Here is a 24247-nt window from a genome sequence, read left to right on the forward strand (position 1 = left end):
GTGGCCATTCGGAGTCAGTTGCTCTTATGCTCGCCGGCCACGAACAGCGCGATCGCGTTGCGCGCCGCTCGGCTCGAACCGCGTGACGCGAACGTCGCGGACCGTGTCGGGAACGACGAGGAGAGAAAACAGCGAATTCCGGAGCGCGCGTGTGGTAAAAAAAAACGAACGCGATAATTGCGAGTTTCCGCGAAGCTAACGTGAGGAAGTTCGCGCTCGAATCTGCGCGGCGAAAAAGTGACGGAGGATCCTGCGACCACCGCGGAGGATTGCCGCGAAGGATCTCTACTTTTGGAGAACGAGTTTCGCAGTGCTAAAGTCAAAGGTGGACTTTGTGCCTGGTGCCGTCGAAGACGAAGTTCCTCGATCGACGCAGTTTCCGACACGATCGTTGCCCGTTTCTTATCGCTCGATCGCTTCGCCGATTGAAAGAAACCGCGGAAGCGGGGACTGATTATATTATAGCGTGTGTTGCATTGCCTTGGGTGCAACCGGATGCACGCGCGTCATCGGTTCCCGTCGTGAGAGAGAGAGAGAGAGAGAGAGAAAAAAAAAAACAGCGCGATTATTTGCTTTTCCGCAGTTCCGTAATTCGATCGTGGGAAACATCGCGAGGAAAATCGGAGAATACAACATCGGGGAGATAAAGAGCTCCATGAGGCGAGCGCGTGGAAAACGGTCTCCCCGCGATAACGAGAAAAATTGATAGCGGCGCGTCCGCGCGCGTGTGCTCGGACGATGCGAATGATCTCGCGCTGGATTCCATTGTTATTCATATAATTCGACAACGGTATTGGGACCTACCTCGCGAGAGATAACTGCGCAACGTGCGCTCTCCCGGGACGCCTGGGGTCTCCCCCGCCATTTTTCACCGGATATTTAGCGGAAGTAGCCAATCTGTGGTCCGCAACTCCGACGCACTTGCCGATGTGCGATCGCTCGGCACGTGACCTCCGCGGCACGTGACGTTACGACGACGGGCGTCGCGACGTGTCGTCGAAGGATCCGCCGGGGGACCATGCGGAGACATCGTCTCGATTAGCGCGTCTCATTCGCGGATCGTCGAGAGGATCGAGAGAGGAACGATGACCATCGGCAGCTGAACCGGCCGACCCGGGAAATCGCGCGGGAGCTGATTCGTGCGCAAGAATCTACGGGGGGGGGAGGGGGTTATTATGTTAGGAACGGGATTATGTTTTCTGCTGAAGGTGTTGGTGCTGGCAGGGGCGGCCGTCGCCGTCCTGCCGGATGAGGATCTGGAGGACCGCGTCGTTCTTCCGCCGACCACCCTCCAGGAGAAATGCGCCTACAAATGCCCGGACCTAGACTTTACACAGGTAGGAGATTTCGATCGTGCGATAGGAAGAAGTTATATAGATATCGGGGCGCGAGTAAATAATCGACACCTGATGCGTAATCGAATATAACGCTAAAAGGTTTTACGTGTCGGGAGAAAGAGACTCTGAAGTTTAGGGAAAGCAGTTTCTCCTCCTGATGAAAGTCATTTTTAAAAATAGTACCCTTAATGTTGCTCTTGGGACAACATTGTCAAAGAAATAATGTCACGTTTAATTGCAACTCGCGTATTCCAATGCGGAATATGTCTACTTTCGCTGAGATAAGAAACGGCGCGAATGTACTTTTTTGCACGAGCAAAATGGAAACCGATAATAGACAGCAATTTTGGTAACGAGGCGACAGTTTATTTGTTTGACTCCGGTCTGCGATGTGTATCGAAATTAATGTATAGCTGATAAGCTGCAATGTTGCGCGTTTGCGAACTGATCACGATGTTTTGGCCTGTACGAAATTTTTCGCGCTTATCAGTCTAATTTATGGCTATTACCTTTAACCGTACTGTCTTGTTGTTCAAATGTACGTTACATTTCTTAAGACACGATTATTTTAATTTGGACAGATATATAATATTAATAATAGTGTAACATTAATAAATACGACACGTGATGATCGAATACAGTTGATTAATTCTATTTAAAGAAATATTTGAATATTGTAGTGATGTACATATATGCTTATATTTATTCATAAATATAAATAATATATAAAAAAATTTTATATTAATTTTTTCTATTAATTTAGGAGTACTATAAATAATTTTGATCTTATTATATAGCTTTTCAAGTTAACTAAAATGAGTTGAAATTCTGACTTTATATTCCTTGAAAATCACAAAATTATTTGCTTCTTAACAAAATATAAATTTTATTGCAAATAAACTCTTCATTTTTTTCGATAGATGTATAATGACGTTTTGTGTGTTCGCCAGATGTTTTCTACTCGCCGTCCAATCGGCTTTCACGTCAAGCGCGAGTATTGTCGTCGACGCGACGTGTTAATTAATGAGGAATATTTAAAGATCTTGGCGCTTTGTGATATTCAAAATCTATGTCGGTGAGTCGATTTATCGCACCGGCGACCTAGTTGCATTCCTCGGCGATGCAACGCACGTATGCGTATCCTTGCGGCTGTGACGCAATTTTTCCCATTGAATTGTCAATTTGTCGGAAGCGCAAGAAAATCACTTACCTCGAGTAGACATGCTTAAGCTTGATAGAATCCCGATATTTTCGTTTGAATATCGCAAGCGCACCGATCCTATCCGTCATGCTCACCAAAAGCGTAGCTCTGTTTAAAATAATAGATACAATATGATCAAATTACATTATATTACATTCAATTTCAACGTAAATGAATAAAAACCGTATTAACATTGAAATTGAATGTAATATAATGTAATCTGATCATCATATTGTATCTATTATTTTAAGCAGGGAGATACCTTGCAGCATTGACGATTGCGATAATCAAGGAAAATAACAAATATCAATGCAAATATAATACGCATTATAAAAAATATACATAGCATATTTCAAATTTATTTTAATAATTCTTTATCTGGCGATTTCTACTTTCTATATACATTCTCACATGCCCTCCGGACGTTGGTACTTAATATCGAAAATGAAATGACGATGTCAAAAATGCTCAGGACAAAAGAAAAAAGCATCGATGCACTTTGATACTGTCCTAAGCATCCCCGGTTGCAAGCCGAGCGACGACGACGGCACGAAAATGGCTGTGCGCGAGCGGCGAAGGACGTATCAATTTAAGTCCACTCTCCAGCCCGGACTGTACCATTCATTAATTAACTTAACTACACGACGGCGCATCATGGCAGCCCATAAGCATAGCGTCGAGGATGAAAGACGAGCACGTAACGGATACAGGGCCATCTAATCCCTTTCTTACGAAGAAGGACGAAAACGTCGTTCTGTCGCGCGCCGCCTTCGTCGACTCGGATTATTGTTCATTACATGAATTATATGACCGATCGCATTGTCGTATCGCGCACCACAACTCCATGCACGATACGAATTTTTGGAAATATTTATAGTTTATTATTTTTTCTTTATAATTAATATAATCTTATTAATTTATACGAAGATTATTCTAGATATTACGAAAACGTCAATAAAAAGCATAAACACATTTTTTGAAAATTTTTAAGCATGCATTTTATTACATTTTTCGTAATACGTATATTATTTTTGTTTTCTGGAATAATTAATGTCGTACATTTCTAGTGAAACTTTTATGAGATAAAAATTATGCACGTTCAAATTTTACGAAGACTATATGTTTATAGCGATCAGCATTAAATTTTACTTTCACTTCGTCGCTTTCAAGCAGCAAAGTAAACTGATCCATTGCGACAGCGTGCGAAAGGCCTCGGCATGAAAAAGGTTTTAATCAATGCGTTTGACAATTGACAAGAACGAAATTGGTACCAATTATCAATTTAACTCTCCTCAAAAAGATCGCCGCCAACGTGCATTCTGGTATCAGATCGTTGCTCAACTTTGTGTGCAATCCGGAGGTTTTTTCTCAGTTATGTGTCATCCTTAGATATCAAACAAAACGATAATTTTCTCCTTAGTTCCATATTATTTCGACAAGAGCATATGACAATTATTTCAAAGATCCATAAGTATCAAATTAAAAACAAATGCTTTTTATGTGATTATCGGCAACGTCTGGTAATACAAATTATTAATTAACAGCATGAGAAATAATTTTGAACGATTGCAAGTAAAATAATTTTAATGAGCACGTTTAAACTAATCTTTAATTATATTATTATTAGTATTAAATTTAACGCGCGGTTTTACATAATATTGTGACATTCTATTTCTCGATCTCTCGTGACGAATAGATGCAGGCCGCGCGCGAACTAGCGATAAAATTAATATTTACTAATTAGTTTTACGACAGTTGCGCGATATTATAAGTCATCGAACTCTCGAATCACAACCCTTCTTCGTTCGCGCGCTTGGCGAATCAATTATTCTGCCGCCGCGCCGCCAGATAAAGAAAGAAGCGTGATCCACAAAAAATCACTTTCTTCGATCTCTTATCTATATAGTGCATAACTCACTCCCTTAGTAATAATCTTTCCCTCCTTCGTCTTCAAATGATGAGAAGAAAAGAGCTCGGGGTCACGCGATAATAGTTTTGGTCCAGTATTACTTCCTGCAGGTGGAACATGAAATAATTTATAAGCCCTAATCACAATTCTCATAATCGTCACTGTTAAATTCCTGTTGTATAACAATTAAAAGATCAGTGCGACAGAAAAAAATGTGCAAACCGGAAAGAATTCGCTCTTTCAAAGAGCATTTTGTGATTAACTTGAAATCAATTTTTTATACAATCTTTAAGTTATCGAACGTTTAACCTCTGTGATAAATGTGGATAAATATAGCATCTTTTAATAACAATGCGCTATATCCTTATTGCTTATATTGCTTGCACTATTACAAAATCTTTAATTCTGTCGACGTGTTTTCATGTAAGAAACTTTGAAAGTAGAGGGGACAATTTTTTCCTGCTTCAGATACGAAACAAATTTACATGTTTCATGTTGTTCAATGTCGTTTAACGTCGAGAAATATATCTGAATTTTTTAAAGCAGTCTGTCTGTTAAAAATGGTGTGAAAACAGGCGCGCGTATTATTTATACTAAATACATAAGCCTAGTTCTTATCTCAGGGTGATGCTTAGAAGATGACCTTAAGCTTGCATAACATCCATGAGGAATTTTTTCAGTCATCCATGCTTCTTGAACATCGGCCCTGACGTTCAAATCTCAAATCAGTACGATAACTCCTACTTAACATAAATAATTTTTCATTTCTCCGATGTCGCTCGGGATATGTGATTTGTCTAATACACCGGCTTTAAATACGTTGTAACATCAACGGAGATAACTGGTCAAAACAGGAATATCGACAGAAATTATTAAACTATTTAATATTTAAAAAATTAATTGGTCAGCAAGAACTTGTAAACACGTGTATTAATTGAAAGATTACATATTTGAATATTAAATACACGATTTGATTAAAGAATCTATAAAAAAGTGTATCAAAAAATTTAAATATAAAAATTTAAAAAAAATATATATATATTATATTTAAAAAAATTGTTATTATTAATTAATTAGGCATTTAAAAAATGTTATAATATATACTAAGGACAATTTAAATTAATATTAGCTAATTATTAATACGCAAAAACTGTCGTAATGATGATATATGATGTTTATCTTTTTTACGTAATTATTGCGTATTTACGCACTTATCACATGCTTGTTTACGTACTGCGTATACTTGTTTACGTACTTATTGTATACATTATACTATAACAGCATATATCTTCTTATTAACGAGAAACAATTGTTACGAATTTCTCGACCAAACATCAGTATCGCGTTTTTATTATAACACATAATTTAAGCAACTAACTGTGAGCGAACATAAATATTTCTGAGTCTTCGACTGGCGCATATACTTTAAAATAGAAGCGTGCAAAAGAACTATACTTATGTGAAAAATTTGTTTGTATGACTAAACGAGATAAAAAACCATTAAAAGCACAAATTAAAAAGATGAAGTTCGAATTATGATTCTTCTTATCAGATAACTTAAATTCTGGAAGAATAATTATCTTGAGAATGATACTTTGGCATAAACAAAAGACAAATAAACACGCCCCAGCGTTCAAAATACAGCATATATCAAACGAGATTCCCCGGATTCTCGCGCGACGAGAGCCTGATGTTACGTCGAATATGCAGGATCGTCCGGCATGTGCAACATTATATGTGTAGCCATATACAATGAACTTCCTGCCGGCCACATCCTCTCACCTACAACGGCAGGGGTTCGCTTAGCGGCGCATCGATAATCGTGCGAATTTCACCTTTAATCGTGACGCAAATCTGAAGCGCGTGACGCGCCTGATCGTTCGCATTATCACTTTAACGCGAGAAACGCGAGAGAAATCGACTTGTATACCGTATAAAGAATATTTTACATAAACAATTTTGCGTTCGACAAAAGATAAGAGACGCTGAAAGTCAGCGTTTTCTCGAGTCGAGGGGGAAAGTGCGCGAATAATGAGACTTTTGTTAAATATCCAAGAAGATGGACGGTGGGACGCCTTCCCAATTTTATTAATTAGCTCTAAGGCCAAAAGTTAAGTTAAAAACATCAGCTGCCACTCGTTACCCGCTCGAAACCGCGCGCGGCTGATCATGTCCGACGTATATGTGTCAACGTGTAGTATAACGCGTTTTAATTGGGATGACGTCAGTTGAGAGCGGTTGGCACCGCATTTCCCAGGATTTGTTTGCGTTAAAAAACGTAATAACAAACCCAGAAGAACAAGTAAAACGTACAATTCTAGCTTTGAGGAAGGTAATAAAAATCTATTTACTCCTAAACGGGAATAGAATGTTTCGAGTTGCAGATCGACGCTTATCGATAGAACAAATCATGAGATCAGTACCTACATCATTACAAATCAAACATTGATATTTTAACGGGATTTTCACTCTTCGTTTTCTTAGATAGAAATCTTTGATCTGTCGGCGACAGAACGTAATGGATCATCAATTCAATTCAACACTTCTATGAGGGTTTTTTTCCCCCTTTGTGGTAACTCCACGAAAACGTTCCGAACTTAGTAAAATGGATGTGGGTAGACCGGAGACCCGTATGCAACTGCAAGTCGGCTGCATTAGAGCAAATACCGAGGAAGATTAATCGCGTGAGATGGCGAGGGGGCGACACCCCTTTTCTCAGAAATCTAGACTGCGGGGGAGGGGGTGCGTTTTAATATTTTATTTATTCTGAGATCGCTCGCTTATAGAGAATATAAATCGCTGAGCGCGAAGGCGACGCGCCGGAAGCGCCTCTCGACGGCAGCGTCTCTCGCAATCGCATTAGGATTAGCTGCGATGCACTTAAGGTCGACGATAACCCAGATTCTCATCTCGTACGGCTGAACGGGGTCGGCCCGTCGTGGCGACGTCATCGTCTCAATTTTTATTACGCTCCATTCAATTCACGCCACGCCAACATCGCAGATTTCATTCACGGAAAACGATCGCCGGTATGATTTTTGTCGGGACGCATTAGTCGCGCCAGAGGTTGTACATAAATGTCTAATCGCTTCCACAATTCGAATTGTCGAATTGATCCCGAGTAGAGGATTCCCAGTGAATTATTTGCACTGTAAAACTTAACTCTTTATGAGAGATTGCACGATAGTAATTCAGTATCATATATCATATTGAAGTAAAAGAAAATTTTTCTGACATTTGGTGATATTTAAAAAATTAAAAATAATCTTTGACGCTACAACTTTCTTATTATACTTATGTATAAGTATATCGATTTATTTAAATTTCTGTTTTATTTATTTCTGTTATACTTATCTAATTATTGCACAAATAAATATAAAATATTACATATATAAGTAATAATTTCGAATTTTGTCACGTGCAACTGAGATAGCCTAATTAAATAAATGTACGTCAGATGTAATTAAAATGCGCGCGATGATTACGAAATCGAAGGTAGGAGAACTTCCTGATCACGTTAATAACTGCAGGTTCAATCGCGATGTCTATTCTCTCAATTCCCACTGTAATATGAGAATAATTGACTTGGTTCGTAGAAGAAAATGTTTGCGTGCATTCGAATGACACCGGCGGCATCTTTTTAGTAAACATGTAAAGAAAATGCATATGATACGCTTGTAAAAGCGTATATAAAAAGATTATATTCTATTAAATTATTCTAAAAAAGTTCTGAAAAAAATTATGATACTGCAAATGAAAAGAATAGATATCAATTTTTGTTTTTCTGATACATAAGTTTGTTTTCTGATTATATAAAAATTGCTTTCTGATATACAGAGTGAGTCACTTAAGACCAGCCACTCAAATAACTCCCGCACAGATTTGAAGATAATCTTCATTTTTTAAACGAAACCATGCATTTTCGAGCACTCACGATTACTATAGTCTTCTCGAATTTGCTTACTTTTTCCCTATATTATATATATTCATAAATTTTTGGAGTACGATTTTTTATTACATTTTGACGAAATTTTAAAATATCTTCAGTGTTCGTAGCGAATGACATTTCGCGATAAAGGCTTCACGATTTTTCCATCTTGGTATTGTGATCTTCAAGAGTTTGCGTACCCACACCGTGTTTCTCTTGGAACATCGACGATTTGGTCGTCGAAGGCAATGCTCAATCTTAGGCCGCTGTTCCAACCGAGTGGACACCGGCCGGTGTACATCCAACACCGTGCGACCGTGCACGTTGGTGACCGCAGGAAAAAACTCGACACCTTTTACCTTAAACTTGAAACAGCGCGCCGCGGGCGTGCAAAATAACATGTCCATGTCGTATTATTTCGTCGGCGGGTATCAAGTACCCCCGTTGCTCCTTTCAATCTCTCACCGCGGTACAACTATATTTCGTAAGGTGCTCGCTCGGTCCTTGTGCAGCCTTCATTACAACATGTCTTGTGTTGCAATCTTTTATTTTTTCAAAAATCTGTATTCTTTATTCAGCTCCGTTTTGCAAATAGAACAAGAAAGAAAATAATTAAAAGAAGTAGTCACATCTGTCAGTTTTATTACTGTTGTCGTCCATTAGCGTCAAAAGGACGTGTTAAAAATTAACAATGGTGAAGGAAGAAAAAGCAGCATGAATACAAATGAGAAATATGCGTGCACAATTATTGGGAATGGGAAGAGGGAAGGCATTTCCCGGGCTCAGGAATGTTCACGATGGAATCCTAGCGCCGTTTAACCGAATGGCGAACGTGCGTTTCCGTATATGGTAGAGCTTTCCGTGTTCGACACCCGCTATTATTTCCGTCTTCGTGATTATGTCGAGTCGGCGGGAAGACGCAACAGTTGGCCGGCGTCGTCGAGCGTGACGGAGACGTTGGACACGACGGAAGGACGTGCGGAAGGACGGGCACCTATATATGCATTAGTCGATTACTTTAGATCAGATAAAGCCGTTCTTCTAACAGGTGATTTCCCCGTCTCCCCCATTTTCTCTAAGACGAACTCGTCGTTGGAACTCGCGGTGAGAACGGAAGCACTCGCGAAAAAAAATAAGTCGAGTTAACGAGGGGTCGCCCCGTTGGAATTAATTGAAGAAGACGAAGGGAACTAATCACGAAGAAGCCGAATCATTCCGTCAAATTGCTCTTGCGATCGAAGAGAGACACGTTTTCTAGGAATTGTTTGCCAAGAGAAACGACTGTCCTATATTAACTGCTTCCTGCACACAGCTTCCTTCTCGATGAAAAAAAAATAATAATTTGACACGCAGAAGAGTTTCCTGATCAGAAATGAAAGAGAAATTTTAGAAAAGACACGATAATTTGTACGTCATCGTCTTCCGTGTATTACGCAGCGACGCGAATCAAGAATGCAAATTGTAGTCGAAATTAAAGGAACAAAAAAATTTGCTTTCTCAAATACTCTATATTTTACTTACTTTCTATATTATCTCTGTTTTCCTCGAAAAAATTCGAAGTAATTTGTGACGAAGTAAACAAGAATCAACATTAGGCTTCGATAGGATTACGTTAAATCGGCGTGAACTTGGCGTAACGTCCCTGAGATATCGGCACGAAATCGACGTTGCGAAAAATACACATTCGACGAGGAGATATACCTAAGAATAAATACGTTGAAGTGCAACACACGTCCGAGAGGTCTCTCGATGACGCGCGAAGCGGATTGATTAATCGAGCGCAAAGTTAAACGACGCTCCGCCGCGCCGCCGCGCCGGGAAGATATTGCTATACGAGACGAAAGCCGCGAGGAATAAAATAAAAAAAAAAAAAAAAACCGTCGTAAAATTGATACATTTACGAAAGAGAGCGAAAGAGACGAGAGATAGTACGCGAAAACATTATCTCCCTCTCCCGGTTAACCCTTATCGGTGAACTCGCCGTTGCTCGCGGGCGATTTGTATGTACGCGCGAGGAAAACACGCGACGAGCGTATCCGCGTCGCTCACGAAACTCTCGATTATTATTGTCGCTTCCGCGGAAATTTCAGTTGGCGGTAATTTGCCGTGCGCAATTCCGTAATTATCCAATTACGGAAATTCGAAGTTAAATGTATACCGCCGTAAAACACGCACGGCTGTTTGCGGGGAGACGCACGTTCGTTCGTACGGCCGCTTCTGCGAAGAACAGAGAAGACACCTAATTTTAACGTGAAGAACTATAATGTTTAATTTGCGATACGTTCCGTTTATGTAACGGTACTCGACTTGACCGACTAATCATATAAATGAGTGTTTACGGCTGTTGGCCGTGTATAAATTACTGCGTGCGAATTTAACATGCGACGGCGCTACTTTAGAATTTAATACTTGAACGAAAATTTGAAATAGGAAAGCAATTTTTCATTTCTTCGTTGACACACACGTTTACAGATATTTTAAAAATATAATCTAATGAGACCAAATCAGTATATAACTTTTATTTCGCTAGTGAATAATTAACAGTAAAGATTTTTTTTTATATTCAACCTAACTGGCTATCTTTATTAATTATACCTAATCATCACGATAATGTGACCATTGGTTTTGGTCAATTACAATCGTCACGACATTTCGACCGCATGAGTTTTGGTACTTCTCAATCGATGTAACAAGCATCCTATTTAAAATCACTGCAAAGAATTTATTGCAAAACAATCGTTATAATTAATAAAGATAGCCAGTTAAGTCAAATATAAAAAAAATCTTTACCAATGATACAATAATGAGAACCTACGACCTCGCGTGAATTTTAGAAATCCCTCAACTGGTTACCGTTCTCACCAGCAATGCGAATTTGCATTCCGCAGGTGGGGCCTATTCCGTAGTCAAGTGCGTTATGATAATTAGATGACGGTCAAACAAATCGACGTCCAAAATTCCCATGGCGGCTAACCAGCGCGACCACGGTTCGCTTCGCACCCCTCTCTACTTGCGCTCGGCTCTCCCTCCGCCGCCGCCGATCTCTCGGCGCGCTCGACCGGCCTTTTCCAATTACTCTCGGTTCCATCGAGAGGCCGGACGTGCACCTGTGCCCCGGAAATGCGTAACGTACTTACAGGTGCAGCCGCTGTAACGAGCGCGCGCGTTATCTGCTGATGGAGGGCGCGGAGGAGGAGGGCCGGGCACCTTGGTTGACGATTATTATATTCGGCGATTCATTCCGGCGCGCCGCGTCAAATACACACGCGCACCGGGGGTGTCAATTGAACCGGATGGAACAGTTTAACGTCTTTTAAAGACGGCAAGCGATTCAATTTATTTTCCGCCGCCCCTGCGCGTAACATAATCGCGCTCCGCTCGCGTCGTTGCGTTCGACGTCTCTCTTTTTTTTTTTTGCGTCGCTCGACGGCGGCCCCTCCGTGTTCGACGATCGCGTATCGCAGATACGGTATAGACATGTCAATATGATCCACGTATCTTGAAAATGAACGATCTAACGTGTTGAAATGATCTGTATTTCATTCTATCATTAAGTTTCGCAAGTAAGACACTATACACGGTTAAAACGAGATGTGTCTTTTGATTCCAGAATCGAACGGACGACCTGAGCTCGGAGGTAGGATGCGGCGTGAGATGCAAGATCGATCAGGTAAGAAGTTACGCGCGTATCCAAATTATTCGCATCGAATGTCTGGGGGTGTGCAAATGATTCCCGTTGGAATTCCGTGCGAAGTTTCCCATTCGCACGTTCCTTGCTACCATACGGGGTATTCACGGGGCTTTTGCGTGAACATGTATTCCCTACAATTCATATAAAGGGAATAATTGATAAATCGGACGAAGGATATCGGGGAACAGATATGCTTCTTTCTCCTGGGCTTCTGTAAAAGGGTTGTACGTCTTGTCCGGGGATAAAGTCGCATGCGATACTACATAACAAAGTTTGGGATAATAATCGTCCTGGCGGGATGGTGCGATATACGCAAATGACCGGTGCGGACGTCGGAGACGAAAAACGAAGGGACGGTCCCGCGCGGCGGTCCCTCGTTACAATGAAAGTACTTCCGCTGGTGTCCCAGGGGGCCCCCGCAGCTCCTAACTCGCGACGCCGGCGGAGATGGTGAACGGCAAATAAATAAAACTACGCGCGCCGTCGATGAATGGGACCAACGTGCGTACGTACGAAGCGCATTGCGCGCGTACGAATGAAAGAATGGCCCGGTCACTCTCTCTTTCTCTCACTTGCTCTCTGGTACGGCTTCGTGTGCTTTTAAATTGGATCGCGTACAAGTGCGACCGATGGCGGATGTCGCCAAATTACCGTGCGACTCCGGATTCACTCTCTCGCGCTTCGTCCGTCTCGCTGTCGCGCTCTCTCTCTCTCTCCGTTTTCTCTCTTTCAGTTCCTTTCCGCCCGAAACGGAAGTGCGCGAACGAGAAAAACGGGGAAATTGAGAGAGTGACTGGAGTCGCGCCTGTGCCGTATTTCCGAGTTCCATACGACGAGATAAATGAGTACGGCTGATCCTTTGTCAGTGTTTACTTTTGTAGAAAGAGACGAGAGACCAATTAGACTGCATTTAGAATTAATTGATAATGAGGAAGACGGATCTAAATTCGTCGTAGTAATAAACCAAACATTTTATGGAGGTAATTGTTTTGTTAGAGAAAAAAACTTGGAATTTTTCTCCATGTAAAGTTATAAAAAATTGTAAAATTATAGAGAAAAAGATGTTCCCATACAAAAAGTTATATTTTATACAAAAATTATAAGAACCGAATAGATAGTAAAATGCCTTACTATCCGTAGGTAGACTTAATACAATTAAAGGAAATTTTTTTTACTTTCTTTCCATCTTATCGTTAACTTAGTATTTCAAAAGGGTCAAAAACATGTACATTCCAGCGAGAGTGAAACACCAAAAGGACTCTCAGGGGACCGGAAGGATATCCAGTAACGCGTGTCTCCAGGACAGGGAACGAGCGGGATAATTAACTCCATAAAGAGAGGACAAAAAGGATTCTGGCGTGCCTAATTGTCGTGTCTCCGAAAAAAAAAAACACGGTCATCAATGAGCGGTATTCGTGGCCGCTCGGGATATCGCGCGCGGCTCGACGTTCGTTGCACGCGTTGCGAAGCGGGACCTGGAAAACGAATTACCGCGCGAATTGCGCTTAAAACGATTTCCTCCCTCGGCTCGTTTCACGGTTCGTAAGTCGCCAGTAACGCGTACGAGTAACGGATTGGGGCGACGTAGGTGTAGGAAGACGCTTCGCGCGATCCTAGCTAGTATAGACATTTGCGCGCTTCGGCGCGACCTACTTTAGTCTTAGGCTATCGCGTTCTTTGGATTGAGAAAATTATTTTGTATGAAACTTTCGATTCTATATGACCTTTTATCTTCTAACTTGCGCCTGAATTACTTTCCATTTACTTTCGGTTTCTTTTAATTACTACAGAACGTAATGCAAATGTTTTGTTTTGTCTTTTATATATACGCACCAAGGAAGAAGTAAAATATATATTGCTAATTTATTTGTAGAAATCCATCTATATATACGTAGTTAATTTATCTAATTAATCGATATGGCGTATAGTGCGTGTTTGTCATCGCGTTCGACGTTCATTTCACCAACATCGCAGCGGATTGACTTTACGTCTCTTCCGGTAATTTCACAGGTCGATAACGACGAATTAATACCATTGGAATTTCTTTTGTTCGACGCCCTCTCATTTTTTCGGTTCGCTCTCGGATATTAATGTAACCTTGTATCCCCTGCGCTCGCCTCCGGAAATATTCGTCGATGACTACTTCCGATCTCCCTACGGAGAGTTTATAATTAATAAATTGCAATCTTTATTCGAAATAAAATTTATAAAACGTGCTTCTTGCGGCAAATAATAAAAACAAAACGTATCAAACTAAATTAAAATATTTGTGTGTTATGTTAAAATCAAATTCGAGAAATAAAAGATTAAAAATCTAAAATGTTTTTCTTACGATACATCTCACGTGGTACCTACTTTAGGTACGTATCGAGATATACGTAAACCACACGAACAAACTATAAACACTTGCTTCCGTGTATCGTGCGCCAAAAAACCAGATGGTCGAGTGTGTTTGTCTGACAACGTAGTAAAGTGGAGGACCACCGACATACCCAGCGGGGTATCCATACAAATGTCTCTGCTTGATAGTGACTGCCAGAAGCCACTTTGACTTGAAAATTGCTGCCCTGAATCTCTGAACGTAAAGATTGCCAGATACTAACTACACGAGATCCCAACTACTACTACTATGAAGTGATAAATGGAGAAAAAAGCTTTACTATACTATTTAGCGCAATATCTGTCATTATCATAATTATTTAAATCGAAATTCATTTGACCATATCATTAAAATTGTACAGCGTTTTAAGTATGAACAAAAATATATAATAATTTTTAATACTACAATTTTTAATACACTTTACTACTTATTTTAATATGTATTATAATGATGTATAAAACATGACAGATACAGTGAAAAATTATCAGAGATAATCGATGAGAGACAAGAGGATCTTTTAACAGAATTTACTGGAAGATCTGACACCGGTAATCGGTTGCATGTAAATTAGCAGCTCGTTATAAATACATTAAAGAATTAAGACGTTCCGAGGCGCCGTATTCGGTTACCTTTTTTTCTCTCCGCTCGATAATGGTTGCAGAGCCAGACTGAAAGTCAGTAAATGGGGTTAAAGCAAAACGAGGAGAGGACAGATAGATGCACGTCCGTGGTAAAACGAAGATCTACGATCTACGGGGAGCCGCGCGTGTGTGTGGAGGGAGAGCCCAGCTGGGGGCATAATACCCGGTGAGGATTTAATGAGGAAGTGAGAAATTAGCGGCCGCTGCGCCGAGCCGCTCGGCTCAGCCATTTTCTACTGTCTGATAGTTTTGTCAACCCTCATTGTGGATAGCTAGATCGTTTAAAAACCTATATTTGATGAGGCACGTCGAATTAAAGCGCCCAGATGCTCGTCGCAGCGAATTAAACCTCGGGATCCGTACATCCTCTACTTCACAAAAGATTGATTACTCACATATTTTTTTTAACGAACAAAAAAATAAATTGATAATAATCTGCTAAAAATAAGCTGTAAATTAATCAGAATCATCGAAAAGAGCAAAAAGTTGTACAACGATGTCGCGGCGGTCATAAATTAGATAAGACATTAATCAACAGTTTTTTCAGCGTGCGGAGTACTCGTACGATAAGAAAACGTACGTAAAAAAAGTGTTTTATACGCTTTGGCGTGACTTCTGGAATCGTAAGGCAAATTTTGATACCATACATATTCGGACATTTGTATTTAATTTAAATGTGCAAATATGTGTTTGCATATTTGAATATTTGCATTTTATATACGTATAATATTTGTATACCTATAATATGTATATAATATATAGTTGAAATTTAAGTAAATTAAATATTATAGCTTTTTAAACAGTCTCTGAACTTTAAATGTACGCAACGACAGGATTTACGAGTACTTTTCATCAGTTTAAAATGTATTAAACTCACTATAGGTACCGTTGACATAATTCTGCGATTAACGTAAATAATTTTAATTGAGACAGCAAATTAACGAGTACGATTTAAGATGTGACACTCGCGCCTCGATGATTTACCAGAAATGTCGTAGAGTTTCAGCGTCACAAATGATTATTAATAACGTTTATCTGGTGCTGGAGGTTCCTTTCCTTCGACGGACTTTTCATACTAGCTGACCTATGTGATACCCTCGAACACCATCGTACGCGCACGCCTTGTTATGAGCGCGTAATGCGACGAACGTCTCGAAAGTTCGTCCACAGTTCACGTTAAAGACTTATATATCTTTTTGAAATACGAATACAAAGTAAGCGCTTGAAACCTAACGTACGGTTGAGAAATGAAACATCAAGACTATAACAATAAAGATTAAACATAAGTTTATTATTAAGAGAGCAGACTCCGAAGTAGTCTGAACATGTCTTCGTTTTTAATCATTCTTTGTCTTGGATTTTTTACGTTTAGTAATTAAACACAATCTTTTATGTGGAAAATATGTGGACGTTTTAATATACTTTTAGATAATTATTAATTATTATATTTAATAATTAGATAATTAGATAATTAGATACTTATAATTTTGTCGAGAAAGAATTCGTAAACATCTCGCTCGTGTGTGTTTTGGCAGTACATACATATATGATGTAAGACCAGCGACGAGAAATATATCGGTTGAAAAATATCCGTCATTATCTCAGACAGATTTTTTAATTTTATTTTTTAGGTGGTTATTGCATTTTTCTCAAAAAACAATACTGATTTAAAATTGAATAAAATATTTAACAAAAATTAATTTGTAATCAAATTTTAATTAATTTCAATAGTGGGATTAAATTAATAATAAAAATACGTCACAGTTTGTTCAAGGAATTAGGTTTCTTGTACGATACAATTTGCTTATTATTTCGTAATGCCGAGTGCAGTATTATTTATATGCGGCGCCTCTCGAACTGAGCGGAGTGCCGATCAGTCTGCCAATTGCTAAATAGCACCTCTTGTATCCGGACGTTAAAATAGATCTTCCACTACGTGTTACGAAATTACACCTATATTTATTACTAAAACCGATAAAATTGTGACGATGGAACGAAAGGAAAACGTAAAGATCAAGAAAAAGATTTTGTTCTTTTATAAAAAGTGTTGTTTCGATTAAAATCTTTACGATAAAAGCTACGAAATTAAATAATAATCTTTTAGTTGCACAAGTTCACAAAAAAGTGACAGCGATGATCGAAATGTTCCAAATGTTTACAGATTTATCGAGGTCTGCACTCGAGGCACTCGAGACAAGTCGCTCCTGTATATTTATACTTCCAATTGTATTTGAATGGATTTTCTACTCTGTTTTTTTTTAAAACTCAATGACACTTACATATCTCTGTTCCGTATATTGTGAAAGAAATTCCTTATGTTCAAAAGAACAAATTTAAAGCAAAGCTGGAGCAGTGGGTTCAGAACCTTCAATCCGCCTTTGATCACTCACTTTTCGTAATTAATATTTAATCGTAATTTATTCATTTACCCTTGTATGCACAGTAATATTCAATAATGCTAATTTTAAGTGAAGAAATTAAATTAATACAAAAATCAATATAACAATATGTGTCACTCAACATATATATCAACTAAATCATTATGAAGTAACTTACAGAAAAGTTTTTGCATTTAGATATTTTTATATCTGATATAAATGAGTCTTCTCTTGGGGTTTATTTTCGAGAGATTATATACCGTGGCCGAAAGAGTCGCGTCGGGAAACCGCAAGATAAACAACTGTGTATTGGCGCGATGGAAGCTGAGCCGTACGCGTCCTCGGCTATACAGCTGCCTTGTTGTCGACGACAAATGCCCACATCCTCTCGTGCAGAAAATTAATGCGTTAAACTTCAGTTCGCAAATCCATGCCCGACATGGTACCACGCAACGAGCGTCTTATGAACGTGGGCGTTACTTGAGACACGTGCCACGCAGGCCGAGATCGGACGCGGCTATACGAAAAATTACGGTTTCGCCGCGTAGCGGCACGACGAGTTATGTCACTTCGCTCCGGATAATGTGACCCATTGTTCGGCCACTTCCGGAGCTGTATTTTAGCGAATTGTCAGAACGTTTGACGGCCTTCGGCGGAAGGATGCACGCCGGACAGATCGATTTTCCACAAATCCAATTTGGAGCGTTTTATGCTCGGATGAAATAACCGCGAATATTGTATCTGCGAAAAATCCTAAAAGTTTGTCGTACAAGCTAAGAGTACTTATCTCACTTATTTTTTAAGGATATTTTATCTGTGAATATTATGTAACATATAAATAACAAAGTCTAAATTTGCACGAGAACAATAAAACGCTGTTCGAAAAAATTTAAATTAGATTCTAAGCAAGAAGAAACCAATGAGAAGAATAGGATGCAATGTGTTTATTTCACGTTTTACAGGAAAGAAGATCAAATATGAACTGTCTTCTTTGCATTCTTGGTCCAGATTCAATTTTTTGCAAGATACAAAAAGACTGGATTCACTCCTTTTACGAAAACGTGAATCAGGATGTCTCTACTGTCGTTTTCTTATCTTTATGCTTATTGTTGCAGTGTACAAAAGGCTGTGAAGCATGGGAACAGGCGCTAGACACAAGTTGCCAGGCTGTTTGCGTTAGTATCGCTGCCATTTTTATTTTTATGACATTTATTATCGGGGAAACTTACGTAAAGCCGCGCTATGCTCGTAACGTAGTGTTCCGCATGGCCGTTTTACGTAATATATTTTCCTAATTTTAGAAAGACAAACGCTTAATGTTAGTCCGATGTATGTTCGCAGAATGGAACGCAGGAATTGTTACCGCCGAAAGAATTGTACTGCGTTTTGGGCTGCCATGACGCGTTAAATCGTTACTTCCAGCAGCTCAAAGGTAACTGTGTATCTTTCGGCTCTTTGATGTGTCTTTCATTTAAAATTATAAATCACGCGCAAATTATTCGACAGTAGTATACCTAATATATAATATATTTATATGTCGTATGAGTATATAGAATTAATTTTTACTATTAGAAATCTTATCAGAGTAAAAAACATTTTTATTTGTTGCCAACGTAAGACGAGAATGCTTCAAACTTACAGTTAAATACCACTCTATGCAACCAATTATATTTATACACGGAACACTTACGCGAAAAGAGGTAATATATATAAATTTAAAAAACGCACATTATCTCGACTTATGTACTTCTCGTTCTTTCCTCCTCTTTCTACGTTATTACATGCTATTATACACGTTGTTCTCATATGCTTAAAGAATATTGTTGATTAATTATTGTTATCGTAAACTAATTTAAATCCGGATTTAGGTAAAAGATACTTCAAAATATTCTCACGCACAATCAAACCTTAATCTCTTATTTTTTTTTACGTTGGTTTGCCAGCATTATTTCTAAAAATGCGCGAATTCCTTACCGTACTGATCAAAAGAGGAGATTTCGAGCGGGACCTCGTCGTAATGATCGAAATTGCTAGTGTCACCGCTGTTACTGCAATGAGGAATAAAGCTCGGCTGCACTTTCTGATGATAAATCTCGATCCAATCGATAGATTGGAACCAGCGGTGCTTCTTGATGTCCATACTACCGTCTTTCAAATTGCCGTATCTTCTCGTCAGATCCACTTGCAAGATGTTCTTCAGTATGTCTCTCAATTCCTCGCCGAAGTGATGCGCGAACTTGTACTTGCCCGCGACAATCTTCTCGTAAATCTTCATTGGATCGTGCGCGTAGAAAGGCGGGTATCCCGCGTTCATCTCGTAGATCAGCACGCCGAAGCTCCACCAGTCGACGGCCTTGCCGTAGCCCTTGGACAGGATCACCTCCGGCGCCAGATATTCCGGGGTGCCGCACAACGTCCACGTGCGACCGTCCACCATCTTGCAGAAACCGAAATCGGTCATCCTGATGTAGCCGGAGTTCTGTATCAGGATGTTCTCCGGCTTCAGGTCCCGATAGATCAGGCTGCAGTGGTGCAGATATTCCAAGGCTAGGGCCACTTGAGCGGCGTAGAATCTCGCCAGCGATTCGTCGAACTTCCCCATACGCCTGAGATGGGTGAACATCTCGCCGCCCTGCGCGAACGGCAGCACCATGTACACGTACGAGTTATCCTTGATACGGGGATTGAAGTAGAGCATGTTTACGCGTCTGTTTTACGAGAATTTTGAATATTTGTATGAAATGCATGGATAATTTAATTTTCCATCTTTATATTTAAATTTTCCATCCTTGCAGTAAAAAAAATAAGTTTATTAGAAAATCAGGCTATATTTTGCGAGACTCGATGAATTAGCAATGTCGTTACTATAATTCTCGACCCTTGCCTTGAAGCAGAACTCCATGAAGACCATGAAGGGGAAGTTGATGGACTGCAGGATACGTTTTTCGTTACGCGTGTGATCCACCTGTTTCGTCTTCACCAGTTTCGCTTTATCGAGAATCTTCATGGCGTAGTACGTGGATGTCGGTTTGTGTTTAACGAGGATGACCCGGCCGAAGGCACCGGTGCCGACGGTTCGGAAACGCTCGAAGTCGTCTACCTTCGCGTTATCGTCCAATTTCGTCTTCCACTTCTCCATGAACGCCGTCTTCAGGCCGTCCAGGATCTCGTTGTATTCCTTGAACATTCGTTCTCTTTCCGTGTCGACCATTCGTGTGTTGAGCGTTCAAAACGTGTTTTAACGCTTCACCTCCGAATTGGAGGGTTAAAATGATATGATATGACAGGGCATACTGTTTCAATTGCTCTACGTGACGATATGATCGTACGTTGTTTTTTATAGTGCCATTGCGTTAGATCGTTGCGTTGGTTCTATAATTATTTCGAATATCTCGACCAAAAATTAAACTCTTTTCTAGAATTATTTTCACACACATAGGTATATGTATGTACAAATGTGTATCACAGACACACGCACACATGTATCTGTAAATATAAATAAAATTAAATATTTGTTTGCACCTGAATTGCTGCATAGTCTTTTTTCTATACCAAACGAAAATCTTTTTTTATAACGAACAGAGGAAATCGGCACCCCACCGGCGCCGGCGTTAGTCGCGGACTCGTTGACGGCGACGTCGCTCAGCCTCGAATGGAAAAGTGTAAACAGACGCGCTGGCATTTCATACTTGGTGCAATGGAGGTACGAGGAATTAGCCGAGACGTGGCAGTATTGCCGGAAACAGTCGTGGGACGAAGGTGATCAGATATTGGTCAAGAACCTGCAGCCGTACACCAAGTACAGGGTATGTAGAAGTCGGTTAAAAAACGAAAAGAGAGTCAGGTAGAACTATACTTCACGAACTAGAAGAGCGGTAACTGAACAAGAAAACGAAGAATCCACAAACAGGATTAATCTTTTTTATTTTATTCACTCGTAACAGTGAAATGAATTATTTATATATTAACGAAACATAAAATGCCTATTACCTCCGATAGATTCCGTCAACGCCCGTCAATCTAGGCTCGATGTAGACTTTAGGTGGCATGCTCTTAAATTGTTGAACTGTTTTCTCTCCTTGCGGGGAGAATAAAGTACTCCTCTCATGAAGGAACGCTGGCGTTTGCAGTTTCGCGTAGCGCTGCTTCTGAAATCGTCGCAGCACAATCCAGAACCGATCGTCTCAGCGCCGAGCGTGGTAATATTAACGTACGCGGACGGTCTACCGACATCAGCACCGGTAATTGTAGGAGCGGCGACGGTAGACAGCTACCGCGTCTCTGTGTCTTGGAAACCGGGCCCATTCACAAACGGCCCACTTTTGTCCTATGTCCTGCGTCTGCGAGGGGCTAAACAGTCCCAGCTTAAGGTACACGCCACGCCAGAATCGTATATATAGTTTAGAGACACGTTTATCCTACGGCAGAACTACATTTTCTGGCATACGCACAGATCTGTGTCTTTTGCATATTTCCGTGCGTACAAGCATTTCTTCTTTTCTTTCAACTATGCACTCTTATAACCGACTCTCATAACATTTTCGCGCGCTCGCGAGGCGCGTCGGCGTCGTCACGCTCTTCGCTGTATTATCTAACTGTTGTTTGCAAAAGAGCGATGTGCAACTGGTTCTGCAAGGTAGACTCCGTTATCCCGTTTGAAGAGAATTTATTGGCCACGTTAATTGATTTTTACGTCGTAAACTGCGATGTAAACGAGTTGCCCGCTGCTGCAGCATTAAAAATATTTAATTAACATTTTTTCATTAACTCTTCACGATATTAACTCCCGTTTAAGTATTCAACGTGTTAAGACTTGAAGCCAATGAATTTTCTTTTCTACCTTTTCGCTTTTCGTGTTGCACACTATAATATCAATTTGCAGAGAATGCACGTTTTGGAGCATCACTGCCATTCAATGTGCACGTATTCAAACGCATGATAAAAATTTTTAATATTTAGGAAATCTATTTTTTTCAATTTACATAGATAGCGTAATTCAACTTTATTTTGCGGAAGAACAGAAAGAATCGGTGAATTATATATGTCATGGAATTTTAATGTAAATACGAGCGCACCGGTATTAATTTTGGCATTAATTTTGATTGTATGTATCTATTGCTTTTATGATAATTACCTATCGCATCCTCATTAATCGTGCTATCCTCTAACATAGTCAGACGACTTGCATGAACCAGAGTACCTGCGAAAATTTCTAGCATGGCGTTCTTTTATTTTCCCAACTGCATGTCTACTTCCTAGCAAGAGTTTCGAAAAGGTGGGTTTTTACTGCCTGTATAACGTTGTATTTTATTGACAGGATATTCCAGTATCCGAGAATACCGGTCACTATATGTTTCAAAACCTCCAACCTGATCAAGATTATTCTATCACCGTGACTATGAGAAATGGTGTCGGCGAGGGTCCGCCTACAATTATCCATATTTCTACCTATCCCGAAGAAGCTACCGGTAGGTTGCAAGAAAATGAATACATGTTCAACATTAACAGAAAGAATCTATCGTATATATAACGATAATGATAATTTTATTTTTCCATCAAAAAATTCTTTTTATATGCTTTTTAACGCATACTTTCACATCGTCTGCTTTAAAAATTTAAAGCACTGGCTATCGATTTTCAAACTTTATAATTTACGTCCATGACATGAAAATTTATGTTTCAAAGTCGCTAATAAAACGAATTTTAGTCAAGGACACTCAACAACCGATTCTCATCCTCGGTGGTGAGCACGTGGTGATGAGACAGGGCGCCGATATGTTAGACGAACCCAGTGTCATTTACGAGACCGAGAGTGTGATCCGCGGGGTTGCGATACACGTGGCGTCTGCACAGTTATTCGTTTCCACGTCGACGGGTTACGTGTATCGAACCTCGATCATCGAGCGATCCACACCGAAAATTATTTTAAGCCCCGGCGGAGTGAACTTCAAACCTCTGAGCCTTTCCGTCGACTGGCTGAATCTTCACCTGTACGTCTTAGGAGAAGTAAAACACGCGACGACCGTGTGGCAGATAGCCAGATGCAATCTCGATGGCAAAAGTTTGACAGTGGCCATGGCTGGACTTTTAACGCGACCCTCGCATATCGAAGTCGATCCTTACAACGGGTACCTCTTCTGGGTCACTAAAGTGGGATTGTTCAGACTCGACTTGGCCGATATCAGCAACGGTGTGAAACACGAGGTACCGATTATTTCTATTTTTGCAATTATATATGTTATCAAAGCTTTTACTTCTTCTAGTTGTATTAAAAGACGTAAAATTTTTGTATATTTAAGAATATAATATTAATTATTTTAATATACTCTCGACTTAACGTAGATCTTTTTCACTTTTCTTAAAGAAAATAATTTTGAAGATTATTTGTCGTGACATTGATGTATTATAATATAATATTAATTATTTGTCTAAATATTTTCGATGATATTTTTTTTCTAGGTTCAACCATATTTAATTCTCGAAGATGATCACTTGGGTGCTTTTACGGTAGACCATACGAACTTTCGATTACTCGTGCCTGATCACACTAAAAACACGATGATATCCGTATCATTGGATGGTCGCGAAGTTGTTAATCTTCGCCCCAATACGCAGAAGCCGAAATTCAATAATGTTGTTTCCCTGGCTATGGCAAATGGACTGTTCTATTGGACTAACGGCGAAGAGGTCCTTACCGAAGGCTATCATGCTGGCCAAAACAGATATTTCCACAATTCTTATCCTGACAAGTAATATATTTGTTTCTACAAGATTTCTTAAAA

At 39.9% G+C, this 24247-nt stretch overlaps 2 protein-coding genes across 4 annotated transcripts in view; one reads left to right on the plus strand and one right to left on the minus strand.

The window, feature by feature from the left end:
* Positions 1-24247, plus strand: part of Sev (receptor protein-tyrosine kinase sevenless) — a 34514-nt gene continuing 10267 nt past the window's right edge. Inside the window, exons 1-9 of one of the 3 annotated variants that reach the window (XM_077405507.1) lie at positions 1-1337; positions 11986-12045; positions 18581-18640; positions 18807-18897; positions 21048-21271; positions 21596-21835; positions 22783-22933; positions 23173-23669; positions 23925-24214. In XM_077405507.1, the coding sequence (XP_077261633.1) occupies positions 1176-1337; positions 11986-12045; positions 18581-18640; positions 18807-18897; positions 21048-21271; positions 21596-21835; positions 22783-22933; positions 23173-23669; positions 23925-24214 (1775 nt within the window). In that variant the 5' untranslated portion in view covers positions 1-1175. The remainder of the gene's footprint in view (positions 1338-11985; positions 12046-18580; positions 18641-18806; positions 18898-21047; positions 21272-21595; positions 21836-22782; positions 22934-23172; positions 23670-23924; positions 24215-24247) is intronic. The other 2 variants (XM_077405508.1, XM_077405509.1) reach the window with 2 other exon arrangements.
* Positions 18991-20676, minus strand: LOC143896901 (cAMP-dependent protein kinase catalytic subunit beta). The gene is made up of 2 exons (XM_077405057.1): positions 20350-20676; positions 18991-20136 (listed from the first exon to the last, which is right to left on the minus strand). Exons 1-2 carry the CDS (start codon positions 20674-20676, stop codon positions 19417-19419), a joined length of 1047 nt encoding a protein of 348 aa, XP_077261183.1. The 3' UTR covers positions 18991-19416.

Source organism: Temnothorax americanus, unplaced genomic scaffold, assembly GCF_048541705.1.
Source record: "Temnothorax americanus isolate GAGA-0224 unplaced genomic scaffold, ASM4854170v1 Scaffold2, whole genome shotgun sequence".
In the NCBI taxonomy this organism is placed as follows: Eukaryota; Metazoa; Arthropoda; class Insecta; order Hymenoptera; family Formicidae; genus Temnothorax; species Temnothorax americanus.